General features: G+C 59.2%; 1 protein-coding gene across 4 annotated transcripts; it reads right to left on the reverse strand.

The window, feature by feature from the left end:
* Nucleotides 1–18: 18 nt before the first annotated feature.
* PSD (pleckstrin and Sec7 domain containing) lies at nt 19–16,549 on the reverse strand. Of its 4 annotated transcripts, XM_019459248.2 has the most exons (18): nt 16,436–16,549; nt 15,033–15,091; nt 13,026–13,762; nt 12,641–12,743; nt 11,791–12,151; nt 10,622–11,062; nt 9,208–9,402; nt 8,967–9,047; nt 8,648–8,760; nt 8,023–8,081; nt 7,826–7,915; nt 4,084–4,127; nt 2,495–2,685; nt 2,340–2,410; nt 2,073–2,230; nt 1,756–1,900; nt 1,326–1,469; nt 19–836 (listed from the first exon to the last, which is right to left on the reverse strand). In XM_019459248.2, the coding sequence occupies exons 3-18, from the start codon at nt 13,677–13,679 to the stop codon at nt 606–608; spliced, it is 3,081 nt and encodes a 1,026-aa protein (XP_019314793.2). In that variant the 5' UTR covers nt 13,680–13,762; nt 15,033–15,091; nt 16,436–16,549; the 3' UTR covers nt 19–605. The 4 variants fall into 4 exon arrangements, with proteins under 4 accessions (XP_019314793.2, XP_053765853.1, XP_053765854.1 ...); XM_053909878.1 differs by lacking the exon at nt 15,033–15,091 and having other exon boundaries at nt 16,436–16,535; XM_053909879.1 differs by lacking the exons at nt 19–836; nt 1,326–1,469; nt 2,495–2,685; nt 16,436–16,549 and having other exon boundaries at nt 1,786–1,900; nt 15,033–15,179.
* Nucleotides 16,550–16,795: the final 246 nt, after the last annotated feature.

Consider the following 16,795-nt stretch of genomic DNA (forward strand, 5'->3'; position numbering starts at 1 on the left):
GAGAAGGAGGCCCAGCCAGCAAGTCCAGAGCAGTTTTAATGGGATTAGAGGCTGTACAAAGGGCAGGGCCCACTGAAGGAGGGAAAGCAAGGCCATGCTGCCCCCAGACCGTATGGGGGCCTAGGCATGGATACCCTTCCTCCACCTCTGGAACGAGAGAGGGTGAGCCTCAGGGAGGAAGGAGGGAAAACCAGCTCAGCCCCAACTCCTGGCCTCTATCTGAGCCAGGCCCCAGGATGGAGGGGGGATTGCTGGTGTTGGGTGTGGGTGGTCTCAGCAGAAAGCAGAAATGTCAGGCCTCCCCCCACCCAAAAAAAAAAAAAAAAAAAGCATCAAAAGTCCAAGGGGCCCTGGCCCCTCCCACCCCAGCCCCCGTACGAAAAAGTGCAAAACATTATCACAAAATGGGGGTCTCAGAGGGGCCCCTGGCCTAGGCTCCCAAGGCCCACGCCCTAGCCCTGCGCTGCCCCGGACACCGCGTCCGGCGCGGTCGGGCCCTGGGCCGGGGGCCCCTCGTGGGCGGCCCGAGGCCGGCCCGGGCTCAGGCAAGGCTATGTCATGCAGGTGCCCAGTGGGCGCCAAACCCCCACGCTCCTACCCTCAACTCAGAGCTTCCACCGCCCACTGATCACCCCTCCACGAGGCTCTGAGCCATGACACTGAGCCCGGGGCTGGCTGGCAGGGTTGGGCTGCAGGGAGGGACTGGAGTGAGGTGGAGGGAGTCCATCCTCTGTGCTCCCGGCCTGGGCCAGTGCTGCCTCTACTGCATCCAGCTCTTCACTGCCCGCCTTCAGCTTGACCCGAAGCAGCGCTGCGTATGTGCCATAGCGGGATTTCTGAAGCAGAGGGGCAGGGGCTGTGAGCCTGCTCTCCACCCTCTGCCCATCTCACCCCAATCTGGACCAAGGAGGGATGCCAAAAAAGGCTAGGAGACAACAGGTTCTTGCCCAACTCTGAGGCCCCCAGAGCCCCCAGGGACTATGACACGATCCCCTCGGAAGCTAGCTACCCTCTCTGGGCTCTCTCGAGACTGCATATTATGACATCTAATACTTGTTAGGCCTGAACCAGAGTTGGGAAAAACTGAGCCCTTGACAGACCTCAGCTCCCTTCATTACCCTAGCGGGTAAAGAACGTCCTCCCTGGCCCACAGACGTGGAAACAGGCTCAGAGGGGTTAGGCAACCTGCCGAACGTCACCCAGCTGGTCCCACTCTCCTACTAAAGTCCGTGCCCTTAACCACTAGCCTGAGCCTGTATGTGGCAACAGTGAGACCCCACTGACGAAGAAAGGAGCCAAAGAGGTGCCAGGGCAGGGAGGTTCACCTCAAACTCCAGGTAGGCCTCCTTCTGCCGCTGCTCCTCAGCCTCCTTGCCTCGGGCCTTCCTGCCCAGTTGCGCAGCCCGGTGCTCTCGCAACTCACTTGCCATGGCCTTCAGCTTGGCCTCATGGGTCCGCACCTGCTCCTCCTAGGGGCCAGGGGGAGTGTTGGTCAGGGTCACTCGAGCACATATAGTGCCTTTGTGCAAGCTTTTTTAGAAAGGTGCCCCTGCCTTTGGATGAGCAAAGCACCATATCTAGGTTAACACCTTGGCAAGTACAGTGGAGACTGGATTTCAGCCTTCACTCACCCCCCATGGCTAGTGTCCTGGTGCAGTGACATCTACATGATCACACAGGGCAGCCCTGAGTGCAGTCGGCCTGGGCCTGCCACACTCCATCCCACTGGCACCAGGTGGACAGAGCTGGGGGTACCTGGGAGAGGCGGGTGGCAGCGCTGGGCAGCAGAGGGCGGCTGAACTTCCTCTGGGAGCTAACAGCAGCTGGGAAGGGGGGTGCAGAGAACATGGCAGCCACCACATTGATGCGAGTGATCCAGGACTGCATCTGCTCCAGGCTCCTGGGGAGACAACACCACCACTTAGGACCTGGCCCCAGGTTTCCTGTCCAGGGATGCCTGTCCTGGCTCAGGGTGCGGCCTGGGAAGCAAGGAGGTAATCCAGGGACAAGGGAGGGGAGCAAGGTAGGAGTGGGGCAAAGGGGTCCAGGATGGGCAGGAAGAGGGCACTCACGGGGCCTGAAAGAGGAAGACCCGCCAATCAGCTGTGCGCAGGTAGAAGACATGGGGCCTCTTGCTGTAGTCGCTGGCACGTGTGGCCAGCGCGTGGTGGATGCTGATGGCATTCTTTAGCTCTGCCTCTGATAGGGCCTTCCCAGGCTGGTACTCCTCCTGCAGGGGTGCCCATCTTGTCCTGGCCATGGTCCCACCCCAGCCTGGCCCAGCCCACCCACACTCCCCTGAGCCAGCTCAGCCCCAACCCCTCGGGCTGGCCCCGCACCTTCTGCAGGTAGAGGATCATGCCCTTGAGGATCCCGTGGAAGCTCTTCCAGCCCCGCTTGCCCCGAGGTGCTGGGGGGAAGGAAGACAGGTCAGGGGGCCTGAGACAGGCCCCCTCCCCTCCATCCCCCAGACCCTCCCCACCCAGCCACGTACTCTTCCTGCAGTCAGGGTCTGCGTGCACCTTTCGCACCAGGGCCCCGTGCTTGTAGACTGCAGCCCCGGGTTCAGGAGTCAGGTCCAGGAAAGGGCTGGAGCCGCTGCCACTGCCCCCGCTGACCCGCTTGATGACCTTGGGGTTGGGGTCGGCCAACTCAGACAGAGAGCGTCTCAGCTCCTCCTCGTCTCTGCAGGTGTGATCACCTCAGAGGGGGCTGGCCTTGCAGCCACAACCCCCGCTTCAGTCCTGGCCTCTGCCCACCCAGGAAAGCACCCTCTTGTCTGTGGAGGGAATGGGGGAACTGCCCCTCTCACAGGGTGTGGCTCCCCTCCACCTGAGGCTCCTGGAGCCTTGTTTCCTGCCTCGCACCAGATCTCCCCAGGGGTAGCTGTGACCCCCCCTGCTCAGATGAGGGCTCCTCCGGGCAGCGTATCTCCTTGCTCAGGTTAGAGCTCCCAAGGGTAGGGCCATGTCTGTCCCTTCCTCCCCATCCTCTGTTTCTGCACTTGCACACCAGCCCTCACACCCTTCTCCACTAGGGCAGACATGTCTGACTCGGCTGTCCCAACTATACCCAGCAGCATGTTTTGCTCATAGTTTGTTGGCTACGTGGTGGCAGAAGTGGCTTCCTAGTGGTCACCTAGTACCTCCTGGTCCACAGGCTCTGTTAGGTACCATCTAAAGAATCCGGTTCTATCCTGTCACTCCATCGATCAAAAACCTGCAGTAGCTCCCTATTTCTGCCTGCGTGAGGCCTATGCTACATCCCTGCCCATACTGCCTCTTTCTCCTTCCACTCTCCAGCCAGCTAGGCCTGCCTCCTCTTGGTATCCCCAACCCACGCTCATTTCAGCCACCACATATTTGCCTCCCAAATACCAACTTCTCTCTCTCCAAATGCTTCCCTTCCTTCAAGGCTTGCCCCAAGTTCCAATCTGCATCCCAGTGCTGAGCTCTGCCTCCTCTGAGGTCTTTTCCTGCAGACTGGGAGCTCCCAACCGACCTGATCTGTGACTGAACTCTCAGCAGACACCAGCAAGTATGAGTGACCTACTGACTGTTTAGATGAGGCTCTACCCTCAGACTGGGGGGCCCAACATTAAACTGGACCTCCTCCCTTACACTGGACTCCTCTAAGACTTACTCTGAATCTGTTTCCTGGCCAAGAGTAGACAATGTGGTCCCTTGTTCTGTGATGCTCTGGACTCCCTAGGACCTGAGAGGAGGCTCTCACGCTATTGGTCGGGGCTCTATCTCCAGAGACTTCTGTCTTCCCGCTTGGGTTGGCAAGGGACCTCCCCTTTCTGTTTCAGCATCCCCCCTCCCAGGCCAGCTGACAGTGGCCATCCATCCCAACCTAGCTTGTCATAACAACCCAGCTAGAGAAAAGACACAGAACCCCAAGTCCAGGCAGCCATCTCCAAAGAAGGAAATGAAGCAGCCTCAGTGCCTCTCATGGCCTCACCCGCCTTCCCTGCCCCACAATCCAACCTGGACTCACAGGGCCCACCTCAGTGCTCTCAGCCTCTCCAGGCAGCCCCTTCCCTGCACCCCATCTCCCTCACCACACAGCTCCAGGACTCACATGGCCCACTGCAGCTTTTCATTCTTGATGGAGCTGTACAAGGCCTAGGAAGGGAGGAACAAATCAGGCAGGTATGGGTCACTCCTGAGGGAGGCAAACTATGTACCCCAATGCCAGAACTCAGAGCCCTCCCTCCAAACTCGAGGGGAGGAGACAATGGGGGGTGGGGATGGGGGTAGCAGGGTGTAAGGACCAAGAACACGGGCTCTGGAACAGAGTATTAGGAGACGGTACTGTGTCACTTTTGCTGCATGAGTTTGGGCAAGTATCCATGGGGAGAACAAACGTACTAACAGGTGTGTAACACAGGGCAGGCAATTAGCACAGGGCATCCAGGCATATGGCTGATGCACAATAAATGGCAGCTGCTATTATTATCTTTGCTGTTGTTATTATTAGGGATCATCCTGCCCAGATCCTGGGTGGGAGAAGCACAGCCCTGGAAGGAATAGAAAAGAGCATTCCCAAGAAGCTCTCCTTTCCCGGACCATGTGCTTTGGCCTATTTCCATAGGATAAACCCACACAGAACATATGGGGAAACTGAGGCCCAGCAACAGGGATTCACCCTGTCACCTCCCTCCCTGGCTAGTAGAGAACACACTCTCATGACTCCTAACCCCAGGGCAAGCTGAGCACCTCCCCCAACCCAGAGAGCCCCACCAAGTTGAATGCCAGGGTGGGCCAGGGCCCTGCCCACCCACATCCTTCATGTTACTGGAGAGTGAACACTAGTCTAAAAGGCAGACGTTTCAGCTTCCAAACCCTGCATACCCCAAGCTCTTTGTGAGCTCCTGGACCAGTCACTTCCCCTCTGTAGAGCTGGCATGGGGGACCTGTGGGGGCCTTGGGATGGTCTGAGTAGAGAATAGACTCCAGGAGTTGTATAGGGGACCCCTCTTCTCAGGAGTGGCCTGCAGCATGCGTCCACAGCAGCACCTCCCACTGTGGGGGCGATTCCACCAGCCTGTCTGTGAGTGGGTGTGTCCCCAACATGTGCGTGTTGGGCTATGCGTGTGGCGTGTGATGCTGCCTGCGTGAGCTGGGTGCAGTGGTGACGTCGGTGCCTTCTCCGTGATGGGACACAGTCCCCCACTCCACCACCAACATACCACAGTCTCTGACTATCTTACTGCTTACTGTCACACTCAGCCGCACGGCTAGCCAGGCATCCCACATGTGCACACCCTGTCCAGGGATGGGTACATTCCACAACCTCCACCCCCTACACAGCACAATCCAGCCTTGTGCACACAAAGCCCTCACAGCACATCCCCAGCCCAAGCCCGGCATAACCCCGACCCTAATCCTCTCTCCAACTCTGACCAGGAGATTGAAGTGTCCAACCAGACCCAACCTGTCTCCAGCCTTCCAGTTCATCCCCTGGCCCCTCGAAGGACCACCTCTGGCCCACAACCATGTCTTCCTTCCAAAGTCCTAAACCCCATCGGTGAGCCCCATGTCATGCTCCCAGGCAGAAGACCCAAAGACCCTTTGGTTTGAGATATCCACACTGATCCGACGGTGTGTGCCCTTCCCCCTCCAGTCCATGCCCACTCCTGGCTACCCATGGGTTCTGTCCCTGCTGGCCTCCCGCCTTGGTCTGACCGATGCCCCCCCCCCCGCCAGCTCGTGCCACCTTCGGTGCCTCCCTCAAGCCGCCCCCTCAGCCACGCCGCCCTCCACAACCCCCTCGACCGCCCCCCAGCCTGGCGTGGGCCAAGGCCCCAACGCCCTCACCGCCTTCTTCTTCTTGCGGCTCTGCAGACGGCTGACCACCAGGTCGGTGTAGAGCACGGGCTTGAGACTGCGAGAGCGCTGCGGCCAGCCGTAGCACAGGGTCTCCGCGCCACGGTGGGTGCGCCCGTAGCGCACGGAGCACAGCGAGCGCGAGCGCAGCCGCCCCGCGCTGCTGTGGATGCTGTTGACACCGATCATGCTGGCCCGGCCGGCGCGCTGCGGCCCCCGGCCATGCCCCCGTCCGCCCTCGGCCTGGACGGCCCGGACGGCCCGCGGACGGCTCCCCCGACAGCCGGCGCGAGCGGCCCGGCCCGGCCCGGCCCGAGCCCGGCCCGGCTCCCACCGACGCACGGAGCGCACGGCGGCGGCGGCGGCGGCGCTGTCGGCTCTGCGGCTCGGCGCGAGAGGGAGGGGGCCGCCGACGGGGAGGGAGGGCGAGGGCTGGGGGCGGGGACGGCGCAAAATGGAGGCGTCCCACCGCGCAGGGGCCCCGCGGCGCTACGCGCAGCCACGGGGGCGGGGCCTCGGGGGGCCAGCCCGGGCAAGTGCCAGAGGGTGGGCGGCTCTGGGGATGCTGCGGATGGCACCGGGAGTCCCTAGGCCTGCTGCTGCAAAGGCGGGCCGACCCTGTAGGGTCTGCAGCTCCCTCCTGGCTGGTCAGGGTTGGGGGGCCAGGGGCTGGAGAGGTAGGAACGCGTCCTCTTGCTCCCCCCCCCCCCCCCCAGCCAGGAGAGGCCACGCAGTAGGGGCCGCGCAGGATGGAGGCAGCCGTGGAATGGCACCAGCCTCATCCAACTCGCCCAACCGAAGACAGCTCAGATGCTCAAGGCTATACTATACCCCCACTTACGTACACACACCCCAGTTTACAGATATACACCCCAACTAACCAGATGCACCAATTCACACTCACCCCAACTCACAGAGACTACAAATTCAGATACACACCTCAAAATTTAGTCTTTAACTCATAAACAACCCCTGATTATGGATACATGTCACAAATCAGCCAATTTGTAGATGTACACTCTAATACACAGAAACACCCAATCTACACCCCAGCTCAGACACACTCTCTAAATCGTAAGCACAAACAAACCCCAGCCAAATCCCCGGATTTACCAACACCCTAAAGCGCATATATTCCAATTCAAACATATACCCCAACTCTCTGACACCCCGAACTCACAATGGACTCCCCCAAACACAAATAAATTTCCAAACTCAGAAGCCCGACACACCCCAAGCTCACAGACGCGCCCAAGGACACTCTTGTGCGTCACATGTATGTGGTGGCCCAGAGCCCCTTTGCCAAGCATAGGCGTTTCAAATAGGTCCAGGCATCCCTGGATAAAACCACTGGATCAAGGAAATGAGTGAATCCATGAGACCTGGGTGCCCTCTCCTCCTCCCATGCATATTAGCCCCTGTGTAGCTAACCCCTCAAGTGCGGGCGCCTGGGCGCAGGGCCTGGCAACAAGGGAGTCAGGAGAGCAGTATCTAGTCCCAAGTTGGAGGTAACTGGATTCCAGACCTTGGAAAAGCCTTTGTCCCTCTTGGGCCCCTCTACCTCCGGGTCCCTCCTGTGCAACATACCAGAAGGGCCTTGGTGGTCATACACCCTGGGGCAGGGGGTGGAGGAGAAGGAGGGAAGCAGTATGTCTGCCCTGTGCTGGAACCCCTCCTATCCTCAGTGAACACTGGAGGAGGGGCACCGAAGTAGGCAAATGCAAGGTCCAAGGCCGCCAGAAAACAGGATTTCGAGAGCCGTCTCCCCTCCCCCGCTGAGCGGCCAAGACTGCACGCGAGTGCGCATGTTCCCGGGTAGCCTGCGTGTTGGGGTTGGGGGAGGGGGCGGTCCCCAAGCTGAGTCACGGGAGCCCAGGCTCCAGCAGCAGGAGCCTCCAACCTCCACTCTGCCCGATTGGTCCCAATCCCTCCCCTCCAGCAACCTCTACCCTGCCCCACCCCCCCAGCCCGCCACCCCCACCCCCGGCCCCCACCTTGAGCAGCTCCCTGGGGAAGTCTCCGCCTTCATTGAGGCCCTCCAGGTTCCCGATGAAGTCTCCACAGGTCATGCGCTTCCCAATGTTCTAAGGAAGGGCACAGAGGCCTGTGAGGGGGGCCTTGGGCTCCCAGGCCTTTAAGTCTCAAGGCAGTCTGTTTTTGGGGGGTTCCCTCCTGCCAGCCTCTCACTCACATGGCCGTGGAGATCAGTGTTGAGTAGCATGAGGGCGCAGGTCAGCGTGTGCGCACCGTCTAGGGAAAGTTGACATTCGGCTTCAGCTACCTCCCAGGGACTCTTCCCACAGCTGTCTTCCCCAGCCTTCCAGTTCACCCCCAGCCCACTCTGGCCCACAATCATACTTTTATAAGTCCTGAACCCCATAGTGAACCCTACCTCCTTCAGCCAAAAGACCTCACTCTTCCAGCAGATCCCTGAAAGGGACATCTTCCCCAACACCTACATGCTTCTGTGAGTATGCACAAAAGCCAGTGGGCCCCTCACAGTTTGCAGATCAGTGCAGCCAAACAGAATACACACTCAAGCCAAACGCTGTCTTGCACGTGTATGTGAACAATGGCATGCAAATACACCTGCCACCTGGTTCTTCGCAACACACACTAGACCCTAGCAATGCTTGCCCGCATGCTCAGTTCCACAACCACGTAGCCATGTCAGCACCGCACACGCACATGCTCACATGCCTGCAAGCCTGTGCATGCATTCATTTTTACATACACACTCATGCTCCTATGCGCACACACTGTGCCCATCTGCTTCAGTGACCAGCTGGGAAAGCCCTGCCCCCTGGCTTCCTCACCCTCTGAGGACAGGGCTCCTGGATTGCACTGGAAGTATCTCTGGGAGAAGTGGGCCAGCACGCGCTCCCGTTCCTGGGTCTCACCCATTAAGGCCAGCTCCTTCAGAAACACCCTGGGAAGGGGGAAAGAGGGAGCATGTCACCTCTACCCAAGGTCCCCTAACCAGGCAGCCCCAGCTTTTAGCCATGCCCTGATAGCCTGGGAAGGATGACATCAGGGCAGCCTAGGGAAGGCACAGGTGCTCAGAGAAGGCACAACTGAGGCGCTGCAAAGCAGGGCTGGAGCGTGGGGCCTGCCTTCAAAGGGCTTAACACCCACCTGAGAGCTTGGTCCAGAGTCATGCCCGTGAAGACAAAGAACTTGAGGTACTCGCCAGCCACAAGTTTGCTGAAGTCATTGCTGTGGGCAGGGCAGATAGGTGGAGTCTCAAGGGAAAGGGTCAAGGGGCCAGATGGGGTTACCTAGAGACCTGGGGGCATTAGATAGAGGGGGTGTGGAGGTGCTGCCCACAGGATGCATCCCCTCTCCCCGTATTATCAATCCCGGCCAATGGCTTTACTTCTTGCCCAGGTGCCGGGCCACATCAGCCTTCCTGAAGCCGTCTAGTCGGTATAGCCTCTTAGCTAGGCGCTGCGCAGCCTCCAGGTCGGCTTTCTGCCCATTGGACAAGGTGTCTGTGCTTCCCAGGGCCAGCCGCTCTGTGCTGTCCAGCTCTGAGTCCGAGTCAGACACCAGCTGGCTCAGCGGTGGTTCACTGCCAGGGTAAAACACCAGCTCAGAGGTGGGGCAGTCCCTCTGGGACCATCCAGATCCTTCCTCTGCCTCCAAACCCAGAAGACAGAGTGGGGGAGATTGGGACACAGAGAAGGCATTTTTCTTTTCTCCAGAGAAGGACACTGTATGGGTTCCCTCCATCAGCCGATTCCATCCTTACCATCTCTCTGTAGAAGGCCTGCATCAAATTCAAATAAGCATCCATATTTCTGCTGTGGGGATTTCTGCTGCTTCCCCAAAGCCCTTAGGTCTTAGGTTTGCTCTTAGGCATAGGCATAGTTTCCCCATTGTCACACTGGCCCTAGTCAGAACATAGTCCTCTATCTCTGAGAATATGGGCAAAAGTGGGATAGATAGGCTGCCAGAGAGGAACAGTGGAGGGTCAAACCATGATTTGAGGGCAGCAGGGACACCTTCCCACTCCTATGTCTTTTTCTTCTGGCCTTTTAGGGAGAGGAGGCTCTTCCTCCTTGGTCTTTTTTTTCCACCCACAAACAAGCAGAGGGGATTGGGGGTCAGAGTGCACTCCATTCATCCCCTGTCTCCTCCTCCCCTTCCCTTCCCGCCATCCCAGCTGCTCTACTAGCAAAGCCACCTGTCACCCCAGAGACAGAGGCCGGAAACTCCTGGTTGCTAGGCAACCCTGTCTCCCTGGCCACCCCCTCCTGTTGCCATGGCTTCCATGACTGAGAGGGTAGCTGGCAGAGGGAGAGCAGAAAGGTTAGACTGGTGACAGGACTTCCTGGAGAAGGGTGAGAAACTCCTTACTGAAGGGGGGAGGCAACATGGGAGGGAGGCAATGAGAGAGGCTGGTGGCTGCATCTTTGGGAGAAGCCTCCAGGCTGGGTAGGGGTAAGGTCACAAGAATTCTAAGTAGGTTAAAGTCTCTGCCTGTGGTAGGAAGGGCCTTTCTGGAAAGGAGAGTGTTCTCTTGGGACCCATTCAATCCTGAATCATTGTTTGTCAAGTCACTGGGTCTAGGACCAAGGGGGTCCTAGGGGTGGGCTGTGAGGGGCTCCCCCTCATAGCCAAAGGAAGTAGTCCTCCAAATGGAAAAACAAACATCGGCATTCCCTAACCACTCTGTCAGGGGTCAGGAATATAAACTGCATCTTCCCACTCAGGATCTTTCCCTTGAAGCAACTGTTCCTGGGGCTCTGGGGGGGCCTCAAGTCTGAGGAACCAAAGGAATCACTCACCTGCCCAGAGGTGCCGCCCCCAGCCCAAAGCTGTCCTCCGAGTGGCAGGGACTAGGGGGCTCCTTCCCTGGGGCCTGCTTGGCTCCAGCCTCTGCCTCTTCTTCCTCCCCTCTCTGTGTCCAAGGCCCATCAGCAGCAGAGCTGGTACCAGAATCTGGCTCAAGAGGTGCAAGTGGGGCGGGAGCAGGTGGGTCAGGCCGGGGAGCAGGGGGCTGGGGAGGCAGCTCAAAGGTGAAGAAGGGGCTCTGGGTTGGGCCGGGTGAGGCCAGGGCCTCCAGGGAGGCGAGGCTGGTGTAGGAGGTGCCCTTGGCCCGGTGTGACTCCAAGATGGCTTCAAACACACAACTGAAAGAGTCAGGCCCGTCAGCCGAGGGGCTGGTCCCAGGCAGAAAGGGCAGGGGCGACTTGAGAGGCCCAGGGTGAGGCATCCGGGTGCCTGGCCTGCAGGGGCAGGGAGAGTCTCTGATCAGGGGCCCAGAAGACAGTTCTTAGGTAGCATTTCATTGAATTCTCATACCACTCTGTGGAGGGGATTATCCTCTCCTTCTCACAGGTCCCCAGCCCTCTAAGGAATCTGGGTAGGGAGTCCCCACCACAGGTTCACCAAGCTATTCAGTGCCCCTGAGGAACCCCAGCCTTACCCGTCCCCAGTACCCAATCCCTCTCCTCTCTTCCTCCCTGCTAATCTCCCTTTCTCCTCCTCCCTGATCCTCTCCCCTCCTGCCATCCCGTGTCTATTTCCGGCAACATCTTAGGAGAAGATGAGGCTCCAAGGCTGCGGTGGGGTGTGAGACGGAGAAGAAAGCCCCCACGCTCCCCACTCTCCTGCCAGAAGCCAGGATCCAGATTGATGCTCCCGTGCCCCCAGGCTTGAATCTGAACCCTGGCCTCTCACTCTGCCTCCTGTTCTTTACTAGAACCCCTTTCCTCCCCTGTCCTCGCTACTCCCTGCCCTATGGGCTCTTGCCAACACCCTCCACGTCCCCAGCATTCTGCCAGGCCTCGGGCCTCTGTCCGGTCTCCAGGTGCATCGCCCTGTCGGCACCACTAGCTTGGTCCTGACCCTCCCGGTCCAGCCCTCATCTCTAGTCCAGCCCCTCTCCCCCCAGCTCTGCCTCTGGGCCAGCTCAAAGGAGCCAGCCACTGTCCTGTCCCACTCCCGCACTCACCGGGCCCCCTCTGAGGCCTCAAACACCTCGTCGTCCACATCCTCTTCCCCACCTGCCTCATCCTCGTCCTCATCGCCACTGCCCAGGCTGGGACAAGGGCCAAGGCATGGGCTGGCACGTGGAGCAGGTGGGCGGGCAGTGCCAGGTGGGCCCTCAGAGCTGGGCTGACTCTCGATGGCCGAGTCAGCCTCTTCCCGCTCAGCCAGCACCTCATCGATGTCGGTCTCGCGGTAGCACCTCAGGGGCACCGTGTCCAGGTCCGTCTCGGAGTACTTGGCTGCTCGCCCCACAGCCACCCCAGAGCCCTGCCCTGAGCCCACCCCAGGTGGAGATGGGGGGGCCTGCTCCAGGGGCTTAGCACCTGCAGTATGCATAGGCATCCCGGTCAGCAGATTATCCTGGTCAGCTCCCTGTCCTGATTCTGTTCTAGGAAGGAGCTCTTCCCCGCTGCCTCATATTGGCAGGAAGTTCCTTCACTGTCTAGCCACCATTCCTCCTGCTATGAACCCAGCTTGTTCCTTGTGCCAGTGGAGCTCGTTTCAAATCAAGTTCTTGTCGAATAACTTTGAGGGGCCTGCGGGAGACCAGCTTCTTTTCTGCTCCGCAGAATGACCCTTGATATCCTGTCATGCCCTCCTTTCTATCTAGCTTCCACGAGGTGCCCAACCCAGCTGTGACCCCCCAACCCTCCATCATAAGACAGATGGAAAGTTTGAGGCCTGGAGAGGCATTAGCCAACTCATGACCCCAGGAAGGACTGAGGGAGGTTTAAAGGAAGGCCCCCTACCATGCCTCAGCTGCTGGGGAGAAGACCCTGCCCTATTCCCCTTGTCTCAGTCCAGGACCTTACCTGAGCTTGAGGGGTCCAGGGAGCCATAGAAGAATTCCCATTTGGCTCGAGCAATTCTCTGGGCATGAGAGGAAACTTCCCGGGGGGAGGACCAGGTGTCCCCCTAAGCCAAGAAGGGAGAAATAGACACAGGCATCCAGAGATAAAGCCACACATACAAAGACACAAGAACATGGGACAGAAAGACAGAAAGAAAAACACACAAGGACAGATAATAGAGGTGCCAAGACACAGGGGCAAACACAGAGGGCAAGAAAGAGACAGATTTAGGACAGATCAAAGAATTTAGAGTGAAGAGCTGACAGGCCCAGGACTCCCAAAGGGGCAAGCCTTGCCCCTTTTCTGGGGCTCTAGAGTTCCAGGGAGCCCAAGGGAGGTCGCATACCTGGTTCAGGAGTCCAGTGTCAGCAGGTCCTGGGAATAGCTTGGCCAGGTGCTCAGAAGGTCCCCCCAGCCCATTGGGGAGAGAGGAGTAAAGGCCATCTGCCCCAATCTGAGGTTGGGCTGGTGGCCCATGTATAAGGCCCTGGCTACCAGGCAGAGCTGAGCCTCCTCTGGCTGGGAGTGGGTCTGATGTGGATGCCTCTAGCCGCAACTTCCGGTTGGAGCCAGGCCCAAGGGCTGGAGTGGGCCTGGGAGGAGAGACCCCACCCAGGTCCCAGCTCCGACTCAAGCCTCCGGGAGCAGGTAGCCCATTTAATGGCCTCACACTGGCCTTCTCCACAAAGCGGAATATGACCACAGAGCTCCGGGCCCCTGGTGGGGGCTGCCCAGTGGGTGAAGAGGGTGACCAGGGTGAAGGAGGAACACGGGGTGAGGGGGGACCACGCAGGGGTGTACAGGGTGCTGTCACACGTCCCAGTTCCCGGCCTCGGGGACCTGGCCCTGCCACCCGCCGTAGCAGGGAGCCTGTGCTGCCATACATGCTGGCTGGGGGGCTTTGTGGCACTGGGCCTTCGGGGAGCCAGCGGCGCGGGCATCGTGGTGGGGAGATGGCACAGTCGCCCTCGGAGCAGAAGCGCATGGCACCTTGGGCCATGCTGGGGCCGGGGGTCAGGCTGGGGGGGCAGGGATGGCAAGGCCAGGCGGGGAGTGAGGGGGCAGCATGCTCTTCGGACAGGCCTGCAAGAGAGGAAGGGAAGCAGGGGGTGAGCTGCAGGGGAGGTGGATGGGCAGGAGAGCACAGATAGGGAGGGGAAAGCTGGATAGGCCATCTGAGTGCCAGGGGGCCTAGCCCACCCTTGGAATATAGCATCATTGACCCCACCCCTGGAGGTGATCAGGCCTCCTATTTGGGCTACTTCCATGGAGGCCTGAGGAGAAAAGAATTATACCCCTAATAGGCCCCTGGCTCCTTTCCTTCTTCTGGGGGCCCTGAGCATCACCCTGGGAGGAGAAAGGAAGCTATTTCAGAAGTTGAGTAAGTTCAGAATCCCTGTGGCATTTTGGAGCTACTTCTGATGGGGGCTGGGGAAGGCTGGTACCCCACACTCTGGACCAGGAATGTCAGCCATTCATAATCATCATAAATCCACAGGTCCCCCAAAGTCTCTCTTATGGAGGCCCCTTACTCAGTGAGAGAGAACCCAGCCATCCTAGAAGGAAAAGCAGGAAGATGGCGGGGGGTGGTGTTATATAGGGACCATGAGGGGTTGAAAGACATAGGGTGAAGGGGAGGAGAAAGGCCTGAACTGAGGCCCCTACTCCCAAAATATACATGCCAAATGGGAAAGAGACATTCTTTTTCTCCATACAGGTACACACACTCATACACACACACACACACACACACACACACACACACACACACACACGGAGACAATATCAGTATACACAGTTAAACACATTCAAAGGCAACACTCTCCAGTGCACACAGACCCAGGCACACACACACATTGCTCAAAGACACACCCTCATACAGTCTTACAGTCATAACAAATATGCGTGTAATGTAAAGGCACATGCTTATTTTACACACACACTGTCATCAAACAAGAACACACAAAGAGATACCCAAATATACACCCAGGCCCTCATTCTCCAATGCACACAGACACAGGCATATCAGACACTCACAGAAACCTATGGTCACAGTTACACACAAATACAGATGCATGCTCACACATGCTTCAGCAGGTACACACACCCTCTCCCCCAACCCCCACCAGTCACCTGTCTCTGGGTGGGAAGGCTGCACCAGACCACCAGACCCCTCTCCCTCCTCCCTCTCAAGGGAATGATAGATTTTAAAGGGGGTAAAGGGGCCTCTGGTGGCAATGCAGGGTAGGGGCAGAGGTCAGGAGCAGCAACCCTGCCAGGCAGGTTTCTGAAGCTCAGTGGGGGCCCAGGGCATCCCCAGTGCAGCTCCGACTGGAGCTGCCTCAGTACTCACCGCTGCTCGCCTGGAGCTGGGGCCGAGGAAAGGCAGGGAAGAGGCTGGGCCCAGCTCAGCTGTGAAGGCAGCGCGGCTCCCGCTTGCTCCCGCTTGCTCCAGGCCCGCCTGCCTCTCACTCCCTCCTCCTCCCCCCTACGCGCGGCTCAGGCAGAGATAATCCCCCCACCCACCCCACCCCCCGCCCTCTCCCGGGGCCCTGAGCCCCGGAGGCTAGCCCCCCTTCTCGACGCTAGGTCCCCACTGGGCTCTCCCGCCAACCTGAGACCCGCCCCTGACGAGGGGGAGGATATATGGAACCCCCGGTTCAGTTCGCCAGACCTTCACGTGCCCCACCCTAATCCTGTCCCCGTCCCTTTCCTCCACCGCCCCCTGAGCCACACACCGGACCCAGTTGCACACGCGTGTCCCGCTCCAGACCCCACGCGTGTCCCTAGGAGGTTGCCACATGACCTGTTACATGCCACACGCGCTCCCGCCCCCACGAGCACGCGGCCGCGCCAAGCACACCGTATGGGTGTAGACCGGACCCGCCCCCTAAATCCAGGAGACCATCAACTTATGGAAAAGAGATCTAGGAAACACTGCCTCAAACCCTAAGGGGTTCTGAGTCTCGGACCCAGGAGACCCAACCCTTGACCACTTGCTCAGGATGCAGCAGGAGGGATATTAGTCAGACTTTAAAAAGAACTTCCTTGCTGCCTGAGTTAGGTGTCCTGCCCATATGGGGTAGAAGGTTAGACGGGATGACGCCTGGAGTGGAGGAAGTGGGGAACAGGCAACCCTTGTGCCCTTGGCCAAGGTAGAAAGGGGCCCAGCTATTTTAAGAAAGCTCCGCCAGAGTTCCTATGGCAACTGCTCTCCTTGGGAACGCCAGGGCAGGAGGTGGTGACCTCGGAAGGAACAAGGGGTCTGTTCAGGCGGTCAGGGGGCGCGAGGACGTGCGAGGCGGGGGCGCGCGAGGCTCACCGCGGGGAGGGGGGGGCGCGGGCTCCGCGTGGTGCTGAAGGGGACAGCGCCAGATTTGTCGCACTGCGCAGGCGCAGAGGCGCGAACAAAGCTGGGAGGAGGAGGAGGCGCGCGGCCCGAGGTGGTGCGCGCCTACAAGGCTCTATCTTAGCATAGGTCGGTCCTCTCATCTCCCCCCTCCCCAAGCAGGCTGAGGAAGAGGAAACAAGTCCCTTACCCAAGCTAACTCGCTTTGGTCCCTCCCCGCTGCTGGCTTCTCCCTTCTTGCTGCGTTGGGGGGTAGGGTGGGGGGGGGGGGGACTGTGTAAGGGATTCTGGGAAAACTAGGATGCCTGAATTCTCTATCGCGACTCGCTTGACCCTGGACAAGGCGCGTCCTCTCCAAGGGCCTCGGTTCCATCTTTAAAATGGAGTAACAGCACAGACCTGCTCACCTTGCAGAAGTGCCCGACCCTGATGAAAAAATGGATGGGAAGCAGTTTTCGTTATGCAGAGGCAGGTGAAGCGGTTGCACGAAGGGAGAGCGCAGCCCTGTTGGGGTGCAGCTCTCGGCGACAGCGGTAGCCCTCAGCGTCCTTCATACTCTCCCCACCAATGGATGATGGGGAAAGCACTACTCTGGAGGTTCCCCGGAGCGGACCCTGGAACCAGGAACTGTGGACGCGGTGAGAGGGTGGCCCAGAGTCTGAGCCTGGAGTTCTGGGGCATCACTGCCCCAGGGCGGGCCCAGCCCCAAACCCCACAGCTTAATCCCCAAGTCAGCCCAGAAGCGGTACTCCTGGTGGGCTGGGCTG

This window comes from Panthera pardus, unplaced genomic scaffold, assembly GCF_024362965.1.
Source record: "Panthera pardus isolate Hobbes unplaced genomic scaffold, ASM2436296v1 HiC_scaffold_22, whole genome shotgun sequence".
NCBI lineage: Eukaryota > Metazoa > Chordata > Mammalia > Carnivora > Felidae > Panthera > Panthera pardus.

Excerpts from the sequence above, each read along its gene's own strand:
- PSD (XM_019459248.2), bottom strand. The coding sequence starts at position 13,679 with ATGGCCCAAGGTGCCATGCGCTTCTGCTCCGAGGGCGACTGTGCCATC. Across the intron at positions 8,082-8,647 it reads AGGAGCCCTGTCCTCAGAGG|ACGGTGCGCACACGCTGACC; the intron begins GTGAGGAAGCCA and ends AACTTTCCCTAG. Across the intron at positions 2,686-4,083 it reads GAAAAGCTGCAGTGGGCCAT|AGACGAGGAGGAGCTGAGAC; the intron begins GTGAGTCCTGGA and ends TCACACCTGCAG.